This window comes from Melanostigma gelatinosum, assembly GCF_949748355.1.
Source record: "Melanostigma gelatinosum genome assembly, chromosome: 7".
NCBI classification, from domain to species: domain Eukaryota; kingdom Metazoa; phylum Chordata; class Actinopteri; order Perciformes; family Zoarcidae; genus Melanostigma; species Melanostigma gelatinosum.
This window is the reverse complement of record NC_136640.1, coordinates 23,098,828-23,116,903: the sequence shown is the minus strand read 5'-3', so window position 1 is coordinate 23,116,903 and position 18,076 is coordinate 23,098,828. Positions and strand designations below refer to the sequence as shown.

General features: G+C 44.6%; 1 protein-coding gene across 2 annotated transcripts in view; it reads left to right on the top strand.

Annotated features, from left to right (window-relative positions):
* The window catches only part of LOC306780074 (alpha-actinin-4-like), a 60,705-nt gene that overhangs the window by 41,401 nt on the left and 1,228 nt on the right, over positions 1-18,076 (top strand). The window contains exons 5-20 of one of the 2 annotated variants that reach the window (XM_079272275.1): positions 482-569; positions 1,562-1,640; positions 1,892-1,973; positions 4,937-5,022; positions 7,042-7,134; positions 7,265-7,390; positions 7,556-7,660; positions 7,881-8,028; positions 8,651-8,801; positions 9,655-9,763; positions 11,001-11,141; positions 11,236-11,418; positions 12,336-12,470; positions 13,086-13,265; positions 13,452-13,598; positions 15,670-15,750. In XM_079272275.1, the coding sequence (XP_079128401.1) occupies positions 482-569; positions 1,562-1,640; positions 1,892-1,973; positions 4,937-5,022; positions 7,042-7,134; positions 7,265-7,390; positions 7,556-7,660; positions 7,881-8,028; positions 8,651-8,801; positions 9,655-9,763; positions 11,001-11,141; positions 11,236-11,418; positions 12,336-12,470; positions 13,086-13,265; positions 13,452-13,598; positions 15,670-15,750 (1,934 nt within the window). Of the gene's footprint in view, positions 1-481; positions 570-1,561; positions 1,641-1,891; positions 1,974-3,247; positions 3,334-4,936; positions 5,023-7,041; positions 7,135-7,264; positions 7,391-7,555; positions 7,661-7,880; positions 8,029-8,650; positions 8,802-9,654; positions 9,764-11,000; positions 11,142-11,235; positions 11,419-12,335; positions 12,471-13,085; positions 13,266-13,451; positions 13,599-15,669; positions 15,751-18,076 lie in introns of both variants that reach the window. The other variant, XM_079272274.1, reaches the window with a different exon arrangement.

Below are 18,076 nucleotides of genomic sequence, written 5' to 3'. Positions count from 1 at the left end.
ATCCATGAACCGTTTAGTCTGGAAAATGTCGGAGGATAAACTCTCGGCGTCCATGCTGACAACTTCAAATGAAACCCAGGACACTGAATTTAGACTGATTGAGCTGCGGTGACTCTGCTGGCTAATTAGAAGCCGTCTGTGTTGAATTAACTCTGGTGGGTGTGGGCCACCAGAAGCAATATTGAGTCATATTTGTTACACTCCAGATTAGCAGCTAATACGCTTCTTGATGTTTGTACGGGCACACGCAGTAAACAACAACATCCCTCACTCCTCCAGTCCGCTGAGGACGGAAGCAGTTTATATTTAGCTCACATCATAAATGGGCACCGTTCATAGAAATATAATAAGACGGTGATTAAATGTGATGAAGAGACATTTTCTTCTTATCCAGACCTCCTCGTCCTCCTTTTCTGCTTCTTCTTCTCTCCTGCTGCTCCTCCTCTCTTCTCCTCCTCTAACTTCTTCCTCCTCATTGCAGAAACTTCTGCAAAGGAGGGTCTTCTGTTGTGGTGCCAGAGGAAGACCGCTCCCTACAAGAATGTCAACGTGCAGAACTTCCACATCAGGTAATACACACATACACACACACGTACATTCTACATTTTTCAATATTTCAAGACATAAATTGATTATTATGAATCTACTACTCATAATAATAGTAATATTAATAATGGATTAAATCAATTGTATTTTTAGCAATTCATTGTTATCACATATAAATATATTAATCAGAGAGCACTTCCATTATAATTCAGAGCAGTTTATTTAAAGTGATGAAGGCCTACTGCAAGGGTCTGGGGGCGATCCAAAGCTGGCTCAATCGGTAAAAATTACAAAGAATGAATTAATTAAATACAAAAAAAACTAAGAAATACATGAATGAATAATGTTCCAGATTAATTTGAACTATGACCCAGACTGAACCTGATCTCCCGTTCTTTTGCTCCCTGACGGGGCCCCATTGTGCCAGTGGACAGGACGGCCCTCCGCATGACTTTAATGTTATGGTTGTAGTTGTTATTAATAGTAGCTCTGGTGGTGGCAGTAAATAAAGGATCAGTATTGGCATTAGTGTACGACCGACTCCTATAATGTGTAGGAAGGTCGCCCCCTGTTGGAGAAACGGGAACATGTTTCACTTCTCTGAAGGAGTCAGAAGACACTTACGTTATTGTGACGGGGAAATGTGGTGTACATGTGTTTGTACATTCACTCAAAAACCATGCAAAGACCAGGTCTAAGTTAAGACCAGGTCTGAGTTAAGACCAGGTCTGAGTTAAGACCAGGTCTGAGTTAAGACCAGGTCTGAGTTAAGACCAGGTCTGAGTTAAGACCAGGTCTGAGTTAAGACCAGGTCTGAGTTAAGACCAGGTCTGAGTTAAGACCAGGGTTCATACAGTCATGAAAACCTGGAAAAGTCATGGATTAAAAACAAAACGGTTACAGGCCTGGAGAAGTTTTGGTTCAAGCGCAACTTTCCCTGCCTCACCCGAACCACAGCTGGTTCTGTGATGTTACCCCGCCGCCTCACACTCTGCTCATCTGTTCTCTCCAACAGCTGGAAGGACGGTCTCGCCTTCAACGCTCTGATCCACAGACACCGACCGGATCTCATCGATTACGACAGCCTCAGAAAGGTAGACCGCCACACACACACACACACACACACACACACACACACACACACACACACACACACACACACACACACAGTTACACTACCGCTGGACGTCAACACTAAACCCAGTCCAGACCCAAATGTTGTAAAGTCTTTGCATATTGTTACGCAAACTAGTGAAGTTTGAAATGACCACTAATCAAAAACTTGCTGATAACAATTTAGTTTTAAACGTGAAGTTGTCTCCTGACGCTGTGATTGGTTGTCTAGGATGACCCGGTGACCAATCTGAACAATGCCTTCGAGGTGGCTGAGAAGCACCTGGACATCCCCAAGATGTTGGACGCAGAAGGTAGGTTCTGACGTTTCCTGTGATTGATGCCGTGTTGTTATAGTTTGGTCCTGCTATATGTGTGTGTGTGTGTGTGTGTACTGTAATCCACCCTACTGTATGCAAACTGTTTTCAATGAGTGGCTGTGTTTACGTGCACACAACAAGGTGACTGTGATGCGAGTGGGCAGTAGTCATTTTACAACCCTTGTATTACATTTGTCAAGTACTCGTACTCCAGTTTTCAGCTGTGATTCAAAATGTGAGCAGATTTAAAACAGGAACAGCTTCCTGTATCACTGTCAAGTGTTTAGAACAGGCTGGAATATCAACAGGCAACGTGTTGCTTTATCAAAGCTCTTCTTCAAACTTCACAGTAGAACCAGAAGGTTTGTCTAGAGTTAGTATGTTGAACATCAGCTGAACTAATCCCAGTTTAAACCTCTTCAAACTGAGTAGACTGCAGAGGGCCCAAAGAAAGACACGCCCACTCAACATTTAGAGCTCAGTTCAGTCATGATGGAGGATCACTGAAGACTACATCCAAGTTCAACAGTATTCTCTCCCGTCATGTAACACTGAGGGCACGTCTGTAAATGGAAGTTTGAATCTTTTCATGATTGAAGAAAATAAAAACATCCACATAACAGCTGATTCATAACTTTTCAACAGGAGTGAACATAGTTTTTAGGTCCCAATGCTTTCTGATGTAGTGAAACTGTAACACAGACCAATTTATAATCGCTTAATCAGTTTGAGTGATTTCTTTTTTTTTTTCTCCAGAAAATATTCACATTTGAGGAGCTGGAACCTTCTTTTCTGGTTTATGTCACAGTAAACTGAATATCTTCAAGTTGAGGACAAACAAAGACATTTAAGGACGTCATCATTTTATAGATGAAACAACTAATCGATCAATCGGAAATAATCAAAAAGATTAATTTACAATGAAAACAATCGCTGAATTTCATTATTGTCTCACTTCCATTACAGTCACAGTGTTGATGATCCATCCCTCCCCCTCCTCCTCTGTCTTCTCTCATTCTTTGGATTGTAAAAAAATTTCGTTGCAGAACTTAAATCTTGTCATTCTAAAATATCCCACTTCCCCAGAAAATGAAGTTATGGTCGTCCTGTCTGTTAACGGCTACAGCAGCTTGTTAAGTGTGTGTACGATGTGAGTGCATGTCCCTTCACGTGTGTGCTGTGTATAATCGCGTGTATTCTGTCTTGCCTGTGTATATATGAGTGTGTGTGTGTGTGTGTCTTCATAACCACGGTCTCCCCCCTTGTAGACATTGTGAACACTGCTCGTCCGGATGAGAAAGCCATAATGACTTATGTGTCCAGTTTCTACCATGCCTTCTCTGGAGCACAGAAGGTACCCTTTGACCCCCTGACCATGACCCTTTAACCCGCCCCCTCCTCGTTACTAACAAGGTGCGGCTTCCTGTCCAGCATGGCCTCAGTTTCTCGACAGCGCCGCTAAGCCCCCGAGCCTCGACAAGGACACTGGATTCATGGGGCCCACAAACACACACGAGCTCAAAGAGTGAATGTAGCTATGCTGGGGAACGCAGTAAATGTTCTGTCTTCTTGTCGAAATGAGTCCGTAGATTGCAAAAGGATGAGTGATGACTATTTCAACAAACGCTTGCGATCATCACACAAATAATTGTTCAAATGTAAGACCGTTGGTGCATTCAGGAGCATCTTTTATAACGAAAATATCATATCACTCTCTTCTACCCTCCCATCTCTCGTTCACCTCCTCCTCCTCTTATTTAGCCTCCCCTCCCTGTAGGCCTGTGACAGGAAGCCAGTTGATGCGGCTCTTGTTTTGCTCTCCTTCCTCTAATTAATTTTCTGGCTCATTCAGAACTTGTTTGTGAGCCTCTGCAGTCTCAGGAGACGGCCGTGTGCGTGTGAACTTGTTCCATGTGCAGCTGATTCTCCTTCTTGAATTATTTACACAGTCAGACACAACAGAGACAGTTTGTATTTGTAGCAGCTTTGAACGATTAGAAACAAACTCGTAAATCTCCGGACGTGCTGCTTTCTCGGCGTTGTACTATATGTTCTTACATCACACGTAATCCTGTTCACACAAAGTTTTCATCAACATCTGGTGTCGGTTTCCAGTCAGTTATTCTTCCAAATGTCCAAGTGACGAGTTACAGTTGAGACCCTGAAATTGTGTCGCAGTCATTTGTTGGGCGTAAAAAAAAAAGATCATTTAATTTCAAAGGAAACTTTAAAGCATTTTGTGCTGATTAATGTGCTGTTTTTACAAACGAGGAATCTGCTGAATCAAATCTGCAGATTTATAAGATTTCTAAACTTCAAACCTAGCACTGAAATGAATGATTATATTTGTTTTGTTATGCTGTGGTTTAGTATTAGTTTGTAAAATGTCAAATATTGAAGGATGCCCAAGTTCCTAAAGCGCTCATGACAAAAAAAGTGAATTAGCATGGATGTTAATTGCACGACAAAAAAAATGCGTTGCGTTTTATAGTTCGGCATCGGAGCATTATTATTATTATTATTATTATTATTATTATTATTATTATCCTGATCATGTAATGGCATCATTCCCACCCGCCGAATGAACCTTCACACTTTGAATGATCTGTTTTGAGTAAATTCGCCTCAAACGCAGATTTAAAGAGCTTCATTCAGCAGACGATGTGTGTGTTTGTGTCCCGGCCTTGAACCTCGTGGCTCCAGTGTCCTTCAGCTCACTTCAAGAGGACATGCATCCTCCCGCTGAAGTCCCTCCTCCTGCTGTCAGTGTGGGGGGAGGATGCTGGTGGTGGTAATAGGAGGAACCTGAAGCTGTGGACCTAAAGAGGGAGCCACTATCTCTTCCTAACGCTTGCGCAAGGACAATGTAGATTTGGCTTCACGCTCTCTCTCTCTGTCTCTGTTTACTTTCCTTCGCCGACCTCTCTCTGTCCTGCTGGGTGCTGGGTGATGCGTAGACATCGTGGGTACGCTGAGGCCGGATGAGAAGGCCATAATGACCTATGTGTCCTGCTTCTATCACGCCTTCTCTGGCGCGCAGAAGGTGAGCTTTTCACCCTTTTTCAGACTCTCATTCACACTTCAGTGCAACAACAGTCGTTATGACATGGGTCATTTTCCTTTGGGAATGTAGGTGATATCATCTCGTGTCCAAAAATGGATCAAATCACAGGAATATACTGGAACGTCTCCTCATTGGAAATCAGATTGCTCTCTTTTACGTAGTTCTGGAAACCAGAACTACGTAAAGGGAAATGTCAACAGATTAGGATCATATGGGAGTTCTGACGACAAATGCTTTCTGATGCTTCTGTTTCTCTGGACGTCGACTGTGTTTCCCCCAAAGTGGCTTTACCTTATGATCTTGATTTAAATTCCCAAACTCGTGTTAGTAATGTGATCATCTACTGTATACTCTCCTACTGAAAGAATACCATGTGCCTTCACTAGATTATGGATCTCAGCTGGACAACTGAAGACGCACTATTAGACCAGTATCACAAATGCTTCCAATATAGCTTAAGATGCTGGATCTCATCATCGTATCATTTATCAGCTCATTTAGGCTGCGCAGGAACAACCACATGTGTCACCTGCTACCGGATCAGCACTGCACATGTGCAAACTAGTACTACACACCTGTTGTTAAACACGCTTGTGAACAACTAATTATCATTGAAACCAGGAGAACTAGTTAACGTTGGCCGTTAGCAGTCGGTGGGCATCACAGAGCTGCTCGGCTACAGGAGGGAGCTAACGGCTAACCTTAATGGAGGTTGCACCGAGTTACATTATAATAGCTCTAGTCAGTCAAAATAAGTATTGGGCAACAGTGAATTATAACGCTATCATGATGTGATATGAAATTGGATATTAGAGAGGGAAGTATTACCCCTTTAACTTTTGGATCGGCACGATAACTATTTGGAATCGGGAAGAAAAAAAATCTTATCGGAACATCCAATTTGAATTTATATAAATGTGTGTGTATATATGTATATCATTTTTTTAAAATGTTTTTTTCTAGGGTTGAAAAGATCCATTAAGTGACTCGATTACTAAAAATCGATGAAAGGCGTAGTTTACTTTTTCTCCTTAATAAAGCAAAACTATTTTGTATCTGATTAATTGATGGAATAATCGGTAGAATGATCAATTACTAAAATAAATGCAGCCTTAGTTTCCTCCAGAATACATGTCCGTGTGGTCGTGTCCGTCCCTCCGGTGGAAAGCGATGGAACATGAACGATCGTCCCACTGATGTGGTTTTGGGAAATGCAGACCTGTTTGGGTTTATTACTGCGGGAAACACTGGTCGATGTCCTCCACTTTCTCTTCAGCCATTAACATCTGTCAACTCTAAATGTTTGTTTTATTGTGTGATATTATTTGGTTGTGTGTGTGTGTATATATATATATATATATATATACCGTACATGGAATATATTAGCTTAGAAGTAAGTATTTCAATTTCAAAGCGTGTTAGAAAGTTAGTCGTACAGAATATTTTGGCTTTAATCCACATGTCAAAGTACTGTGTACTGTGTTTGTTTTATTCCAGCGGTACAGTAGTGTAATATCCTAGGCAGCCCTACCGATGTGGACTACAGCGCTACATGAACCTGTAACTAGATGTATGGACTGACTCCTGAGTTTTGTCGGCAGACGCATGGAGCTTTAAAACACAAAGATTGATTTTTGTTTTTGGCACATTTAAACTAACCATCAACAGCTGGAGCATGATTTTATGAGTCCAATCCATTTGACTTCCATTTGTTTGAGTTCATTTGCACTTTTCTTTAACAATGTGTGCCTCTTATGGTTGGATTTATTCCTATTCACTGCCTGTGTGTGGAGTGTGTAATCACAAATTAGGGAAGTAACAGAGTTATGATAACGCCAGTAATAAAAGCCCAGGTTGAGGTTGTTGCAAAGAGCCGGAGACGCTTGTTTTCTGTTTGTTTTAGTGACTTTTTAACGAGCAGCTACAGTGACTGGACTCAATCTCACAGTGCTTTGTCCAATCACTGCGAGCGCCACTCACCACTCTGTTTCCCGATAGGCCGAGACGGCCGCCAATCGCATCTGCAAAGTGCTGGCCGTCAACCAGGAGAACGAGCAAATGATGGAGGACTACGAGAAGCTGGCCAGCGAGGTGAGGACAAACACCCTCTTCCTCTGAGATCCTCAACGTCCCCCTGAACATTCCACACACGCCGATACACCGGCTAGAAAATAACTTTGATCACGAGCGTCCTGAACCCGTCTTCCCCTCTGCCTCCCAGCTGCTGGAGTGGATCCGTCGCACCGTCCCCTGGCTGGAGAACCGAACCCAGGAGAAGACAGTCAACGACATGCAGGCAAAGCAGGAGGACTTCAGAGACTACCGCTGTGTCCACAAGCCGCCCAAGGTACGGGCAGTTACTTCTGCGGTGCAAATAGGCACGGCGACGTGTGAGAGTGACTTTTAGATTTAACAGTAACCAGTAACCAGTCTCGCTGAGAGCCAGTTGAGGGTCTTTGTCCCGACGCTGCATGAATGTGTCCACTAACGCTTGTGAGCCTCTTTTCTTCAGGTCCAAGAGAAATGCCAGCTGGAGATCAGCTTCAACACTCTGCAGACTAAACTGAGACTCAGCAACAGACCTGCCTTCATGCCATCAGAGGGACGCATGGTGTCTGTATGTATATTCAGTGATCGTTCGTGTCACCCATTCCGTATTAAAAAGGTCCACGTCTTAAGACATTTCAAGTTTATTATCTGTTACAGGCTGCATAAAATATGCCCATCGCATTAGAAAAAAGATAAGGTTCAACTCTTTCTACTAATGGAGTAGAGAGGCAAAGAAACAGGCACCGCGCTGTACTCTGATATCAGTATCTCATGCCGTCTGGTCTCAGGATATCAACGGAGCGTGGCACACTCTGGAGGGGGCGGAGAAGGGCTACGAGGAGTGGATCCTCAGCGAGATCCGCCGCCTGGAGAGACTCGAGCACTTGGCCGAGAAGTTCCACCAGAAGGCCGCCATCCACGAATCCTGGACCGACGGTACGTGGAGGGTTTAATCTCACACACACACACGTCTACACTGGGTGGACATACAGAGTACTGGGCTGAATTGCCTCTGGGATCAAGTTGGATCCTCTTTTTTTTTTCATTAATTTGTTTTAGCCTCAGTTTGAAGATGTCAAATCCCTCTTAAATATTTAGTCTCCTCTTCCTCCAACTGCACTTTTTGTTAAGTTGACTTGTTAAAGGACATAAATGACAGAACACAGCTTTGGTGTTTATTTAACCAGTCAGCCTTCCTCCTGAACAGAGCAGATGACGCAGGTATTTCAAACAATGCACTTGAAGCACAATTGAGTTTTTTAAAAAAGTGTAGTAAGCGTTTATTTTCTTGAGGAAAACGCAGACTAAATATGTTCGTCGAGAACCTTTTTTTCCCACGACTGGTGATCCGTCTTTATTTTCGTTATCGGAAAAAGAGGAGACAAAATATAATGGATTTTCTTTCTATCCGGTCCGGAGTTCGTCGGGACACGATGAACACGCTCATTCAAAATCGACAGAAGCAAAATAAACTCGCTTGGTTGGTCTTTGCACTGCTCCTACAATCACTAGCAGCACTTTCAGATGAAGTGGATGAATGCGTTGTGTGTGTGCGCAGGTAAGGAGGCCATGCTGACGCAGAAAGACTACGAAACCTCCACCCTGTCAGAGGTCAAGGCGTTGCTACGGAAACACGAGGCCTTTGAGAGCGACCTGGCGGCCCATCAGGACCGAGTGGAGCAGATCGCCGCCATCGCACAGGAGCTCAAGTGAGGAACAAGTGTGGACAGGAAAAAGAGCTGTGGACCCGACAGGTCACAGTGTGAAAACAATAAACAGAAAGTCAAGGGGGTATTTTTTCTTTGGATTATTGCAGAAAAACAAGCTCTATGGCAAACAAACATTTATGATACTTCCACACAGGAAGAAACCTGAGGAGGCAGGGTGCTACCGCAGCGTTGTCTGTTCCGGGAGTTGTCTGCGTTTATGCCCAACAACTTTAACCCTTTCGCTGTGTTTTCACTTCATGGAAGTTAATTGAAACAATTTGGTCGCCTAAACATTTAAATCGCCTCTCGTGTCACTTCTGGTGGCGAAAAACCAAGATGGCGACGGGGCAAAATGCCGAACTCAAGGCTTCAAAACAGTCCACAAACCAAATAGTGTCACTGTGGTTACGTCCCTTGCTTTGATAGTCTATGGTTACAGGTTTTGTGCAGTGAGATAATCTTCACAAATGAACCACTTTTATGATATTTTGAGGCGTAAATAAGCTAAGTCAACGGCCAAAAGTAAAAAGCTAATGCTAGGCTGTAAAGGAGCTACACCGCGGTCACATGGCTTCATGTCACCACTGCTACGCTAAAGGGGGACCAGTTGGCAGTGATGACATGTTGTAGTCTCATTTCGACACTTATTAGCAACCGCCTTTTTTAAAAGCATCAAATCACTAGTAGTTAACTACAGACCTTATTTCAGGGATCTGACCAAAAACCCACTCAAGAAACCCACCCGGGTGTTCGTACTCAATCCTGCAGCACACGACTCTAACTCTATAGAACTGGATCATTCATCTGTTGAAGTGACGCATGTGCTCTGAACTCCTCTGCTCTGTGTTTGCAGCGAGCTGGACTACTACGACTCGGCCAAGGTCAACACTCGCTGTCAGAAGATCTGCGACCAGTGGGACACGCTGGGAGCCTTCACCCAGAGCCGCAAAGAGTCACTGGAGGTACGGCTCGCTCATCAGCCCGCTGTGTGTATGTGGCCACTAAATATCGGGCCATTTGCTAATGTGTTCTACACCCTCGCTGATGGCACACAGATCTGGAAAGTCAACTTCTTCGGCTGTCTTTAGTAGGGTTGGGTACCGAAAAACGGTGCCGGTATGGAACCGGTTCCTATACGTCCAGTACCTACCGGACCGAAACGTAACGGAGATTTCGGTACCTTCTTTCGGTGCCTGAGCCGATTGAAATACTTTTTTTACACTACTCTGATGACTCCGTGACTCTGGCAGCAGGACTCGGTCCTCCGCTCCTCACTCATAGTATTACAACGGGCTACTTAGCGCTGCCGCTCATAAGCACAACAACACAGGCACGCGAAAGCTTCTTCTTCTCCTCCTTTGAGTAGTGGCGGTTGGCAAACGACGAATTGGCGCATTACCGCCACCAACTGGTAAAATAAAGTCATGAGACGTGTCGTATTTTGCCAGAGAAGGAAAATATGCTCATATTGCTGCAAAATAATTGCTGAAGTTTGAAGCTGTAGTGTGTGTACAGAGTGTGTGTGTGTGTTTTGTATTTATTTATATTTATTTAAGTATACTGTAAACTGTTAACAGTTAATATATTGTTCATAGTTAAAAAGTTTGAAGCTGTAGTTTGAAGCCAAGTGTTTTGTATTTATTTATATTTATAGTATACTTTAAACCGTTAATATATTGTTCAATTTGAAGAAAAAAGTATCGGTTCAGGCACCGTTTAGGCACCGGTATCGTTTTAAAAGTATGGTTTTAGCACCGGTATCGGAAAAAACCCAAATGATACCCAACCCTAGTCTTTAGTGGTTTATGCCGATACTTAGCTTGAGAAGCGCTTGCACTCCTTCTGTACTTCTGTTGCCAAACAGCGTGCGCACGCGTACGTCATCGTTGTTTACGGAATGTGAAATGGTCTGTAGAGCTTTATGAAAATGATTATGCCTCTTGTTTTGTCCAGGGTGTTTGTGTTTATAGGTTTGTAGAAAATAGAATTTACAAAGATTTTACCTTTTTTGTTAAAAATCAATCGGTAGAAAAAACCTGTTTTGTGTAATGTTATCCGTCTCTAATGCCTAGTGAAGTATTTACTCTGTCCTCAAACAGCTGTATCAAGTACTAGTAGCCACACGTTTACTTTCTCGTCATTCATTTGTTAAAATGTATTTTGACAAAACTCCTCCTCTGGCCGTTTCCTTGCCAACAGAGGACAGAGAAGCAGCTGGAGTCGATAGACGAGCTCTACCTGGAGTACGCCAAGAGAGCGGCGCCCTTCAACAACTGGATGGAGGGAGCGATGGAGGACCTGCAGGACATGTTCATCGTCCACAATATCGAGGAGATCCAGGTAACCTGTCCAGAGGAACCGGTAAACTATATCTGGCACAAGATGCATTTTTATTACAGATGTAATAAATGTGTTGTTTTTTCTCCTCCTCCAGGGTCTCATCACAGCCCACGAGCAGTTCAAGTCCACCCTGGCGGAGGCCAACAAGGAGCGAGAGGCCATCCAGGCCATCCAGGCCGAGGTGCTGAAGATCGCCCAGAGCAACGGCATCAAGCTGAGCGGAGCCAACCCGTACACCACCATCACTCCCGAGAGCATCGACGGCAAGTGGGAGAAGGTAGGCTGCAGCCCGGGCTCGGCACAGGGGGTCCTACGGTCACGAGAGACCTGCCGCAAGTCATGGGTTTTAAAAATGGCAGATAACCCCGAGAGGTTTTGGAAGAAAACAGTCAGTAACTACAGTCATAGCAGGTCATTCAAAGCCAAAAAGAGCCATCGTATAGCATAACATGTGTATGTTATGTGTGCTCTATATGTATAGTATAACTTATGCATTTGTATATGTTGAAAGAAAGACCGTACTGTAGTACGATGAAAAAAACAACGAGACTGTGCTGTTGTGATTACAATATGTTCCTGACTGTTCCGAACTCAATTGAAGAAACTGTACATTTTAAGTCAAGAGTCTAAAAAATGTATTTATTATTATTTACAACAGAGGTTGAACCCCGTTTGTAATGATTAGAAGTGTTTTATTCTTTCACCATAACTCGTATTTTTGTTGCTCTAGCTTATTGAGTTCATGTGTACATGATGCATTAGAGATGATTTCCATGATCTGCTCTTGTTTGTCATCTCTGCCACTTCTTGGAGTAGTTATTGTTATTTGCTTTAGGGAGATAAACTTCAGTAACGCCACAGAGTTAACCAATGAAAGCAGCAAACACTTGACGCAGGTCTATATATTTTGTTATTCATACCAGAACCATAAGCTGTACCTCGTCCAGTATTTATTTAGAGATGACTAGTTGATTGATTCCTAACGTAGCTGCAGCGAGCCAAACATCTCTGCAGGCCGAATGATCTAAAGATGGTCTCCAAGTGTGTGTGTGTGTGTGTTACAGTAGGACGTCTTTCTAATGTGTGTGTGTGTGTGTGTGTGTGTGTGTGTGTGTGTGTGTGTGTGTGTGTGTGTGTGTGTGTGTGTGTGTGTGTGTGTGTGTGTGTGTGTGTGTGTGTGTGTGTGTGTTGCAGGCGATGGCCATGGTGCCGCTGCGTGACACCGCCCTGCAGGGCGAGCTCAACAAGCAGAACTCCAACGACACCCTGAGAGCCAAGTTCGCCACCCAGGCCAACGCGGTCGGCGCCTACATACAGGCCAAGATGGAGGTAAAGGATTCCGCCCACGCAGTCGAGTCCGACTGACCGTTGCGTGCAAAGCACTTCCTCACCGCACAGCTGTGCGCAGTTTGTCGCAGCTTCTCCGGCCAACATTGTGCATCAGTGAGCTCATAGAGCAAAGTAGGGTCTGTTTTTTTTCCACATGGTTGATCACTAGTTTTTGGGGTTGGGTCTTTATCCTGCTGCAACACGCACCGCTCTACTTACCATTCATGACAGTACACACTTTATTTTTAGACATTTAGTTGTTTTTTAAATGGAGCTGCTGCAACTTGTCACTGGTGCATCTTCACTTACAGTGCTTTCACACTAGTCCCGGTTGCTTTCGGTTAAAACAAACTCCGGTCCGGTGTAGTCCGGTTCCTTTTGGGCTCCTCTGAAAGCTTTCAATCGAAACCCGTTGGGGACCAAACTAACTGAATCGAGACCCCCTGAAAAGGCTGGTCTCTGGACTCTGATTCGGTTCGTTTGTGGTGTGAAAGCAAACCAGATTTTATGATAGAAGATGTGTGTGAGAGCTTGCGTCCGAGCGTCTTCCGAAGATTTCACACTCTCAGCGGTCAACGGGACAGTAAAACACTCGTGTGCATCTTTTGTCGGCAGGAAATCGGCAGGATATCCATCGAGATGAACGGCACCCTGGAGGACCAGCTGACCAACCTGAAGGAGTACCAGAAGACCATCATGTCGTACATGCCCGAAATCAACACGCTGGAGGGGTACCATCAGCTCATCCAGGAGGCCCTCATCTTCGACAACCAGTACACCTCCTACACGATGGAGGTAACACACACACACACACACACACACACACACACGTAACAGCTTCATGAATGAATCCGTTCGATCATCGCGGTCTCGCTCACAAATGCTGTTTTGGGCCTTTTTTTCCCCCTAGAATTTCTAAATGTAACGCGTGTCCTCCCCCCGTCTCCCTTTGCTTCCTCCCTCTCGTGTCCTCTCCCACAGCACCTCCGCGTGGGCTGGGAGCAGCTGCTGACCACCATTGCCAGAACAGTCAACGAGGTGGAGAACCAGATCCTGACACGCGACGCCAAGGGCATCACCCAGGAGCAGCTCCACGAGTACCGCGCCTCCTTCAACCACTTTGACAAGGTCAGGGGCCCGAGCTCCGGGGCCACGGCTCACACAGCACACTTGTTTGGCAGTCTCTATACTCGCTATGTCAGTGTTTCAAGAGGTCCTCTGGAGAATCAGTTCTCGGGCTGGGAGCTGAGTCATTTCATTCTTCTTTGCTGGTATTGTTTAATTCAGTTGTATCTGGGCAGCAGGTTTTATGTCGACTCAGTAAAACATACATACAAAACCGGTTGCAGTTAATTGCTTCCTTTTTTATGAATTATGATTATATTTACTGTAATATCACAGCATACAACATGCATACAGAGCAGTAAACACAGTTTTTGATTATTTATTTATTTAACATTTAGATTTACTGGCAGTTGTCTAAAATCGCTTTGCAATTATTGTCAGTCTACATTTTTCGTGAGGATTTAGCTTCTATATGAATGCGTAACACGGCTGAATGTTCAGTCCTTACTAGGGGGTGAGAGAAGAGCCAAGCGCGTGAGTATTCATCCAGATGTTTAGCACATGTTGGGGAGAGCAGAGAGGGAGAGTGCTGTTTGGTGACCGGCCCTTTAGCTGAGAGGGCAAAGGGTGAGGATATGATGTGGGAATCACAGCACAGGTCCAGACTAAAGACTGGTGGGTTAGTCACAGGGACAGGTTGGCTGTTTCTGAAGCGGGTAGAATGAGGTACTTATCTGTAATCGGTGTATTACTACAGTAGATGGTGTTTGGAGAAATAGGCCGCAGAACCAGCACGAGAGCAAAGCAATGTACTGCTGTGGACCGGGGGGGGGGGGGGGGTCTATATCAGAGAATTACTGTCCGCTATATTTAGAATACTTTCACCGCTTTACTTTACCATCAAACAGCCACTTAACTGACAGACACTTAATCTGATATCGATATTGCAGTACATGGTTTCTCTAAACTCCATCTACAGTCCTGCCTATGGAGAAGCACCTCATGCAACCCCACTTCAGAAACAACCGAACGTTCCCTTTAAGGTCGATGAAGACATAACGAATACGCTACATTTCAGCTATACATAATAATAATAATAATAATAATAACTTTAATTTATATAGCGCCTTTCAGGGGACCCAAGGCCGCTTTACAAGAGTAACAAAAACAGTTTAGACAAACAGTCAGAAAAACAGAACAAGTAAACTAGGGGCCGAAAGCCTTGGCGAACAGATGGGACTTGAGGGCCCTTTTGAAGGCGTCCAGAGTGGAGATGTTGCGGATCACCGCAGGGAGAGAGTTCCAGAGGGTGGGGGCTGCCACACTGAAAGCTCTGTCCCCGAAGGTTCGCAGTTTGGTGCGGGTGGTGGCAAGCAGGCCAGAGTCTGAAGACCGCAGGTTCCGGGGAGGGGCATGTGGGCGGAGGAGGTCCGATAGGTACTGGGGGGCATGGGCATGGAGGGACTTGTAGGTGAGGAGGAGGATCTTGTATGAGATGCGGGACTTGACCGGGAGCCAGTGGAGGTTGATGAGGGTGGGGGTGATGTGCTGCCAGGGCTTTGTGTGCGTAAGAACATCTGTTGTCGTCACCCTGATGGCGGGTCAGAACCTGTTATTTGTAGTTTAGCATGAAGATGCACTCGCCTCACAACTGGTGCTTCACTGGATGTAAAATGCACAACGTGTCGCCAACCTCCTGTGTGTCAATCCACCGCCATTCACCATCTCACACCACTGTGTGTGTGCGTCTCACTTTGTGTGTCACTGATTCACGCTGCTGTCCGACACTCATCCATCACATCACAGCGGTGTTTCTGGGCACACGCCACTAGAATCTCCACACAGGACACGAGGAACGTCATCACCATGTTTCCCTCTTTAAACGGTGGCATTTTTAATGTTGCTGCGAACACACTTCATGAATAACTCGACGTGTCCGGTCCTCAACGGGTCCGTCATGTGTGTGTTTGTGTGTTGACATTGTCTAAATGTCCGTGAATGTCTTGTCTGTCCCCCTCCACCCTCCATGTCCTCATCTTCCCCTCTGCATGCCCGTGTGGATCTCACGCTCGCCATCCACCACCCATCCCCGTGTTGTGATTTGACGTGTCGTTGGGTGTTGGGCTGATCTCAGGACCACAGCGGGGCGCTGATTGCCGAGGAGTTCAAGGCCTGCTTGATCAGTCTGAGCTACGACGTGGAGAACGAGAAGCAGGTAGGAGCCGTTCGGAGAGAGTCGCTGTTTTGTCGGGGCCTCCGAGCAGGAGAGCGGAGCGGTGAACACCGGGCAGTCTGAGCCGGGGCTAAAGCCGTCGGCCATTTTCAGGTTTTTTCATTGATTGTTTGAAGAAACAATGAGGAGGATTTTCTTAAAATAAACAAAAAAAACATACAAAATCATACAAAAAATAGAAAGTTGTACGCTGTAGTATCGGCGTGTTTTTCACTCGCACGCCTCACACAACAGATATTTTAAACATTAGACATTTTAATCCTTTTTACCACTAATCTGGTTTATTATCCCTGTTTTTACAAACATTTCTCTTGATTTTGAGTTGCATAACAACTTTAAAATGTCACCAGCCAGACTGCACGTACAACTCTTAACTCACGTCGAGATGGAGACGAGACAACGGTGAAGTCTGGCTTCAAACATTTTAAAATATCATAATCCCTCACACTGAAGACAAAACATCTGGATTACTGACACAATTGGATTAGTAATTTAATTTTCAGGTAAAAAGAACGAGATAAGGATGGAAACTGAGTATATTCTGAAAATGATCGGTGCTTTTGCCTTCCTGCATCACAGTTTTTAGATCATAGACATTGGTCATGTTTTATCTATATTAATTTGACGAATTGAATACCTCGTATTGTCGTATGAAACAAACTGGTCCGTGATCAGCCGGCTCCGAGGCTCCTGCTCAGGGTCCAAGGCAGGGTTCAGTCCACCAGCATGGAGGGCAGAGACCATGTCCCTGTTGGTCCACCGGGGGTCTCTGCTGCTTTGTGCCGCTTTAGCTCGGAAACCAGGCTCCTCTCGCTCTCTGGAACCCCCCCCCCCCCCCCCGTCTGTCTGTCTGTCGGGTTCTACTTTCGCTGTTAACAGATTGTGCTTTTTTTTACATCTTTCTTTCACCCCCTCCCCAAACATTTCTCTAAAACATTTGGATATCTCTATTTCTGTCCATCCCTCTTTTTCATCCTGTCACTGCTCCTCTCTGCCACTCGTATATCTCTCTGACTCCCCCCTTACCACTCCCCCCCGGCCTTCGCTGCGCCGCCTCGCGGCCCACAGAAGCGATCGGGTCAGATGGTCTCGGAGGATTTCCGTGCTCTACTCATTTCTACAGGATACAGCCTGGTACTGCTGCTGCTGGCATGATGCTCTCACAGGGTGTCCGCAGGTCCAACAACATCCCGATTCTACCAAGTGTGGCAAATTCAAAAACCTTAAGTGACTTCAATGAATGTCTCCCGTCATGCTAATTTTCCAGTGACAATTTGACCCATTCATGATTAGGGCTGGATGTCCATCTATCTCTATCTGGTAGAGTAATAGCCCAAATGTTTACTTATTATTCAATCACATATTCCCTCAAATCAACATTTTTATAAACTGATATGTAGCTTTTTGTTTGTAGTTCTTTTAGTATACTTCACCTCCAAAATGACCATTTGTATGTCGATTATTCACCTCGAGTTCTTGAAGAGGGTTAGGGTCTCTTCTTGAAGAGAGCTCTGTTTTTCTCGCACGTCTTACGGTGAACGTAGAATCAGAAGAAGATCTCGAGGAACTGAAGTCAATTATTTTTAACTACAAAACTACATCAAAACATGGGTTTACAAGCTGTCACACAGCTCGAGCAGCATAATCTCATTCATCCAGTGGTGTGCTCTCTGCGTCCCAAACACATGCATCTTCGCTAAAACCGGACTGTTTGAAACCTCGTCCGTAGAGCGCCTGTGCATGTGTTTTAAATGTGAGAAAAACCAAGTTTTCAAGGTAACAAGGAGTTAAGAATTGACATAAAACATGTTCTTTTAGGAGGTCAAGTATTCCTGTAAGGAAAAAATGTTTAATTGATGCATTTGAGAAGTTTGGCTTTTTACTTTTTTGATTAAATAGCAAAATGGGTTTTGTAAAGTTTTGTATGTTCCTCAAAGTAAAATATAAAAAAATATAAAAAAAAGAAATATTTTTGAACCAACCCAGTCCTATTCATATCATCACAGATATATTTACCATTTGTTTCATTTTAAAGTATATTTTGGTGCAATATCTTAAATCTGAGTTGACACCTGCAGACACCCTGCTCTCTCTCCCCCCCTCTCTCTCCCCCCCTCTCTCTCACCCCTCGTTGCTTCTCTGTTTGTCACATCTGTGTCGCTTTTCTACTCGCTACCTTTCCTCCCCGGTCTGTGGCTGCCGACTGAAGGAAAAATGTCATTTTTCATAGAGACCATCAGAATTCTACGTAACCGTTTGTCCTCGGTGCCGTCCTCTTGTCCGTGTTAGACATTAGGTATTAACCAGT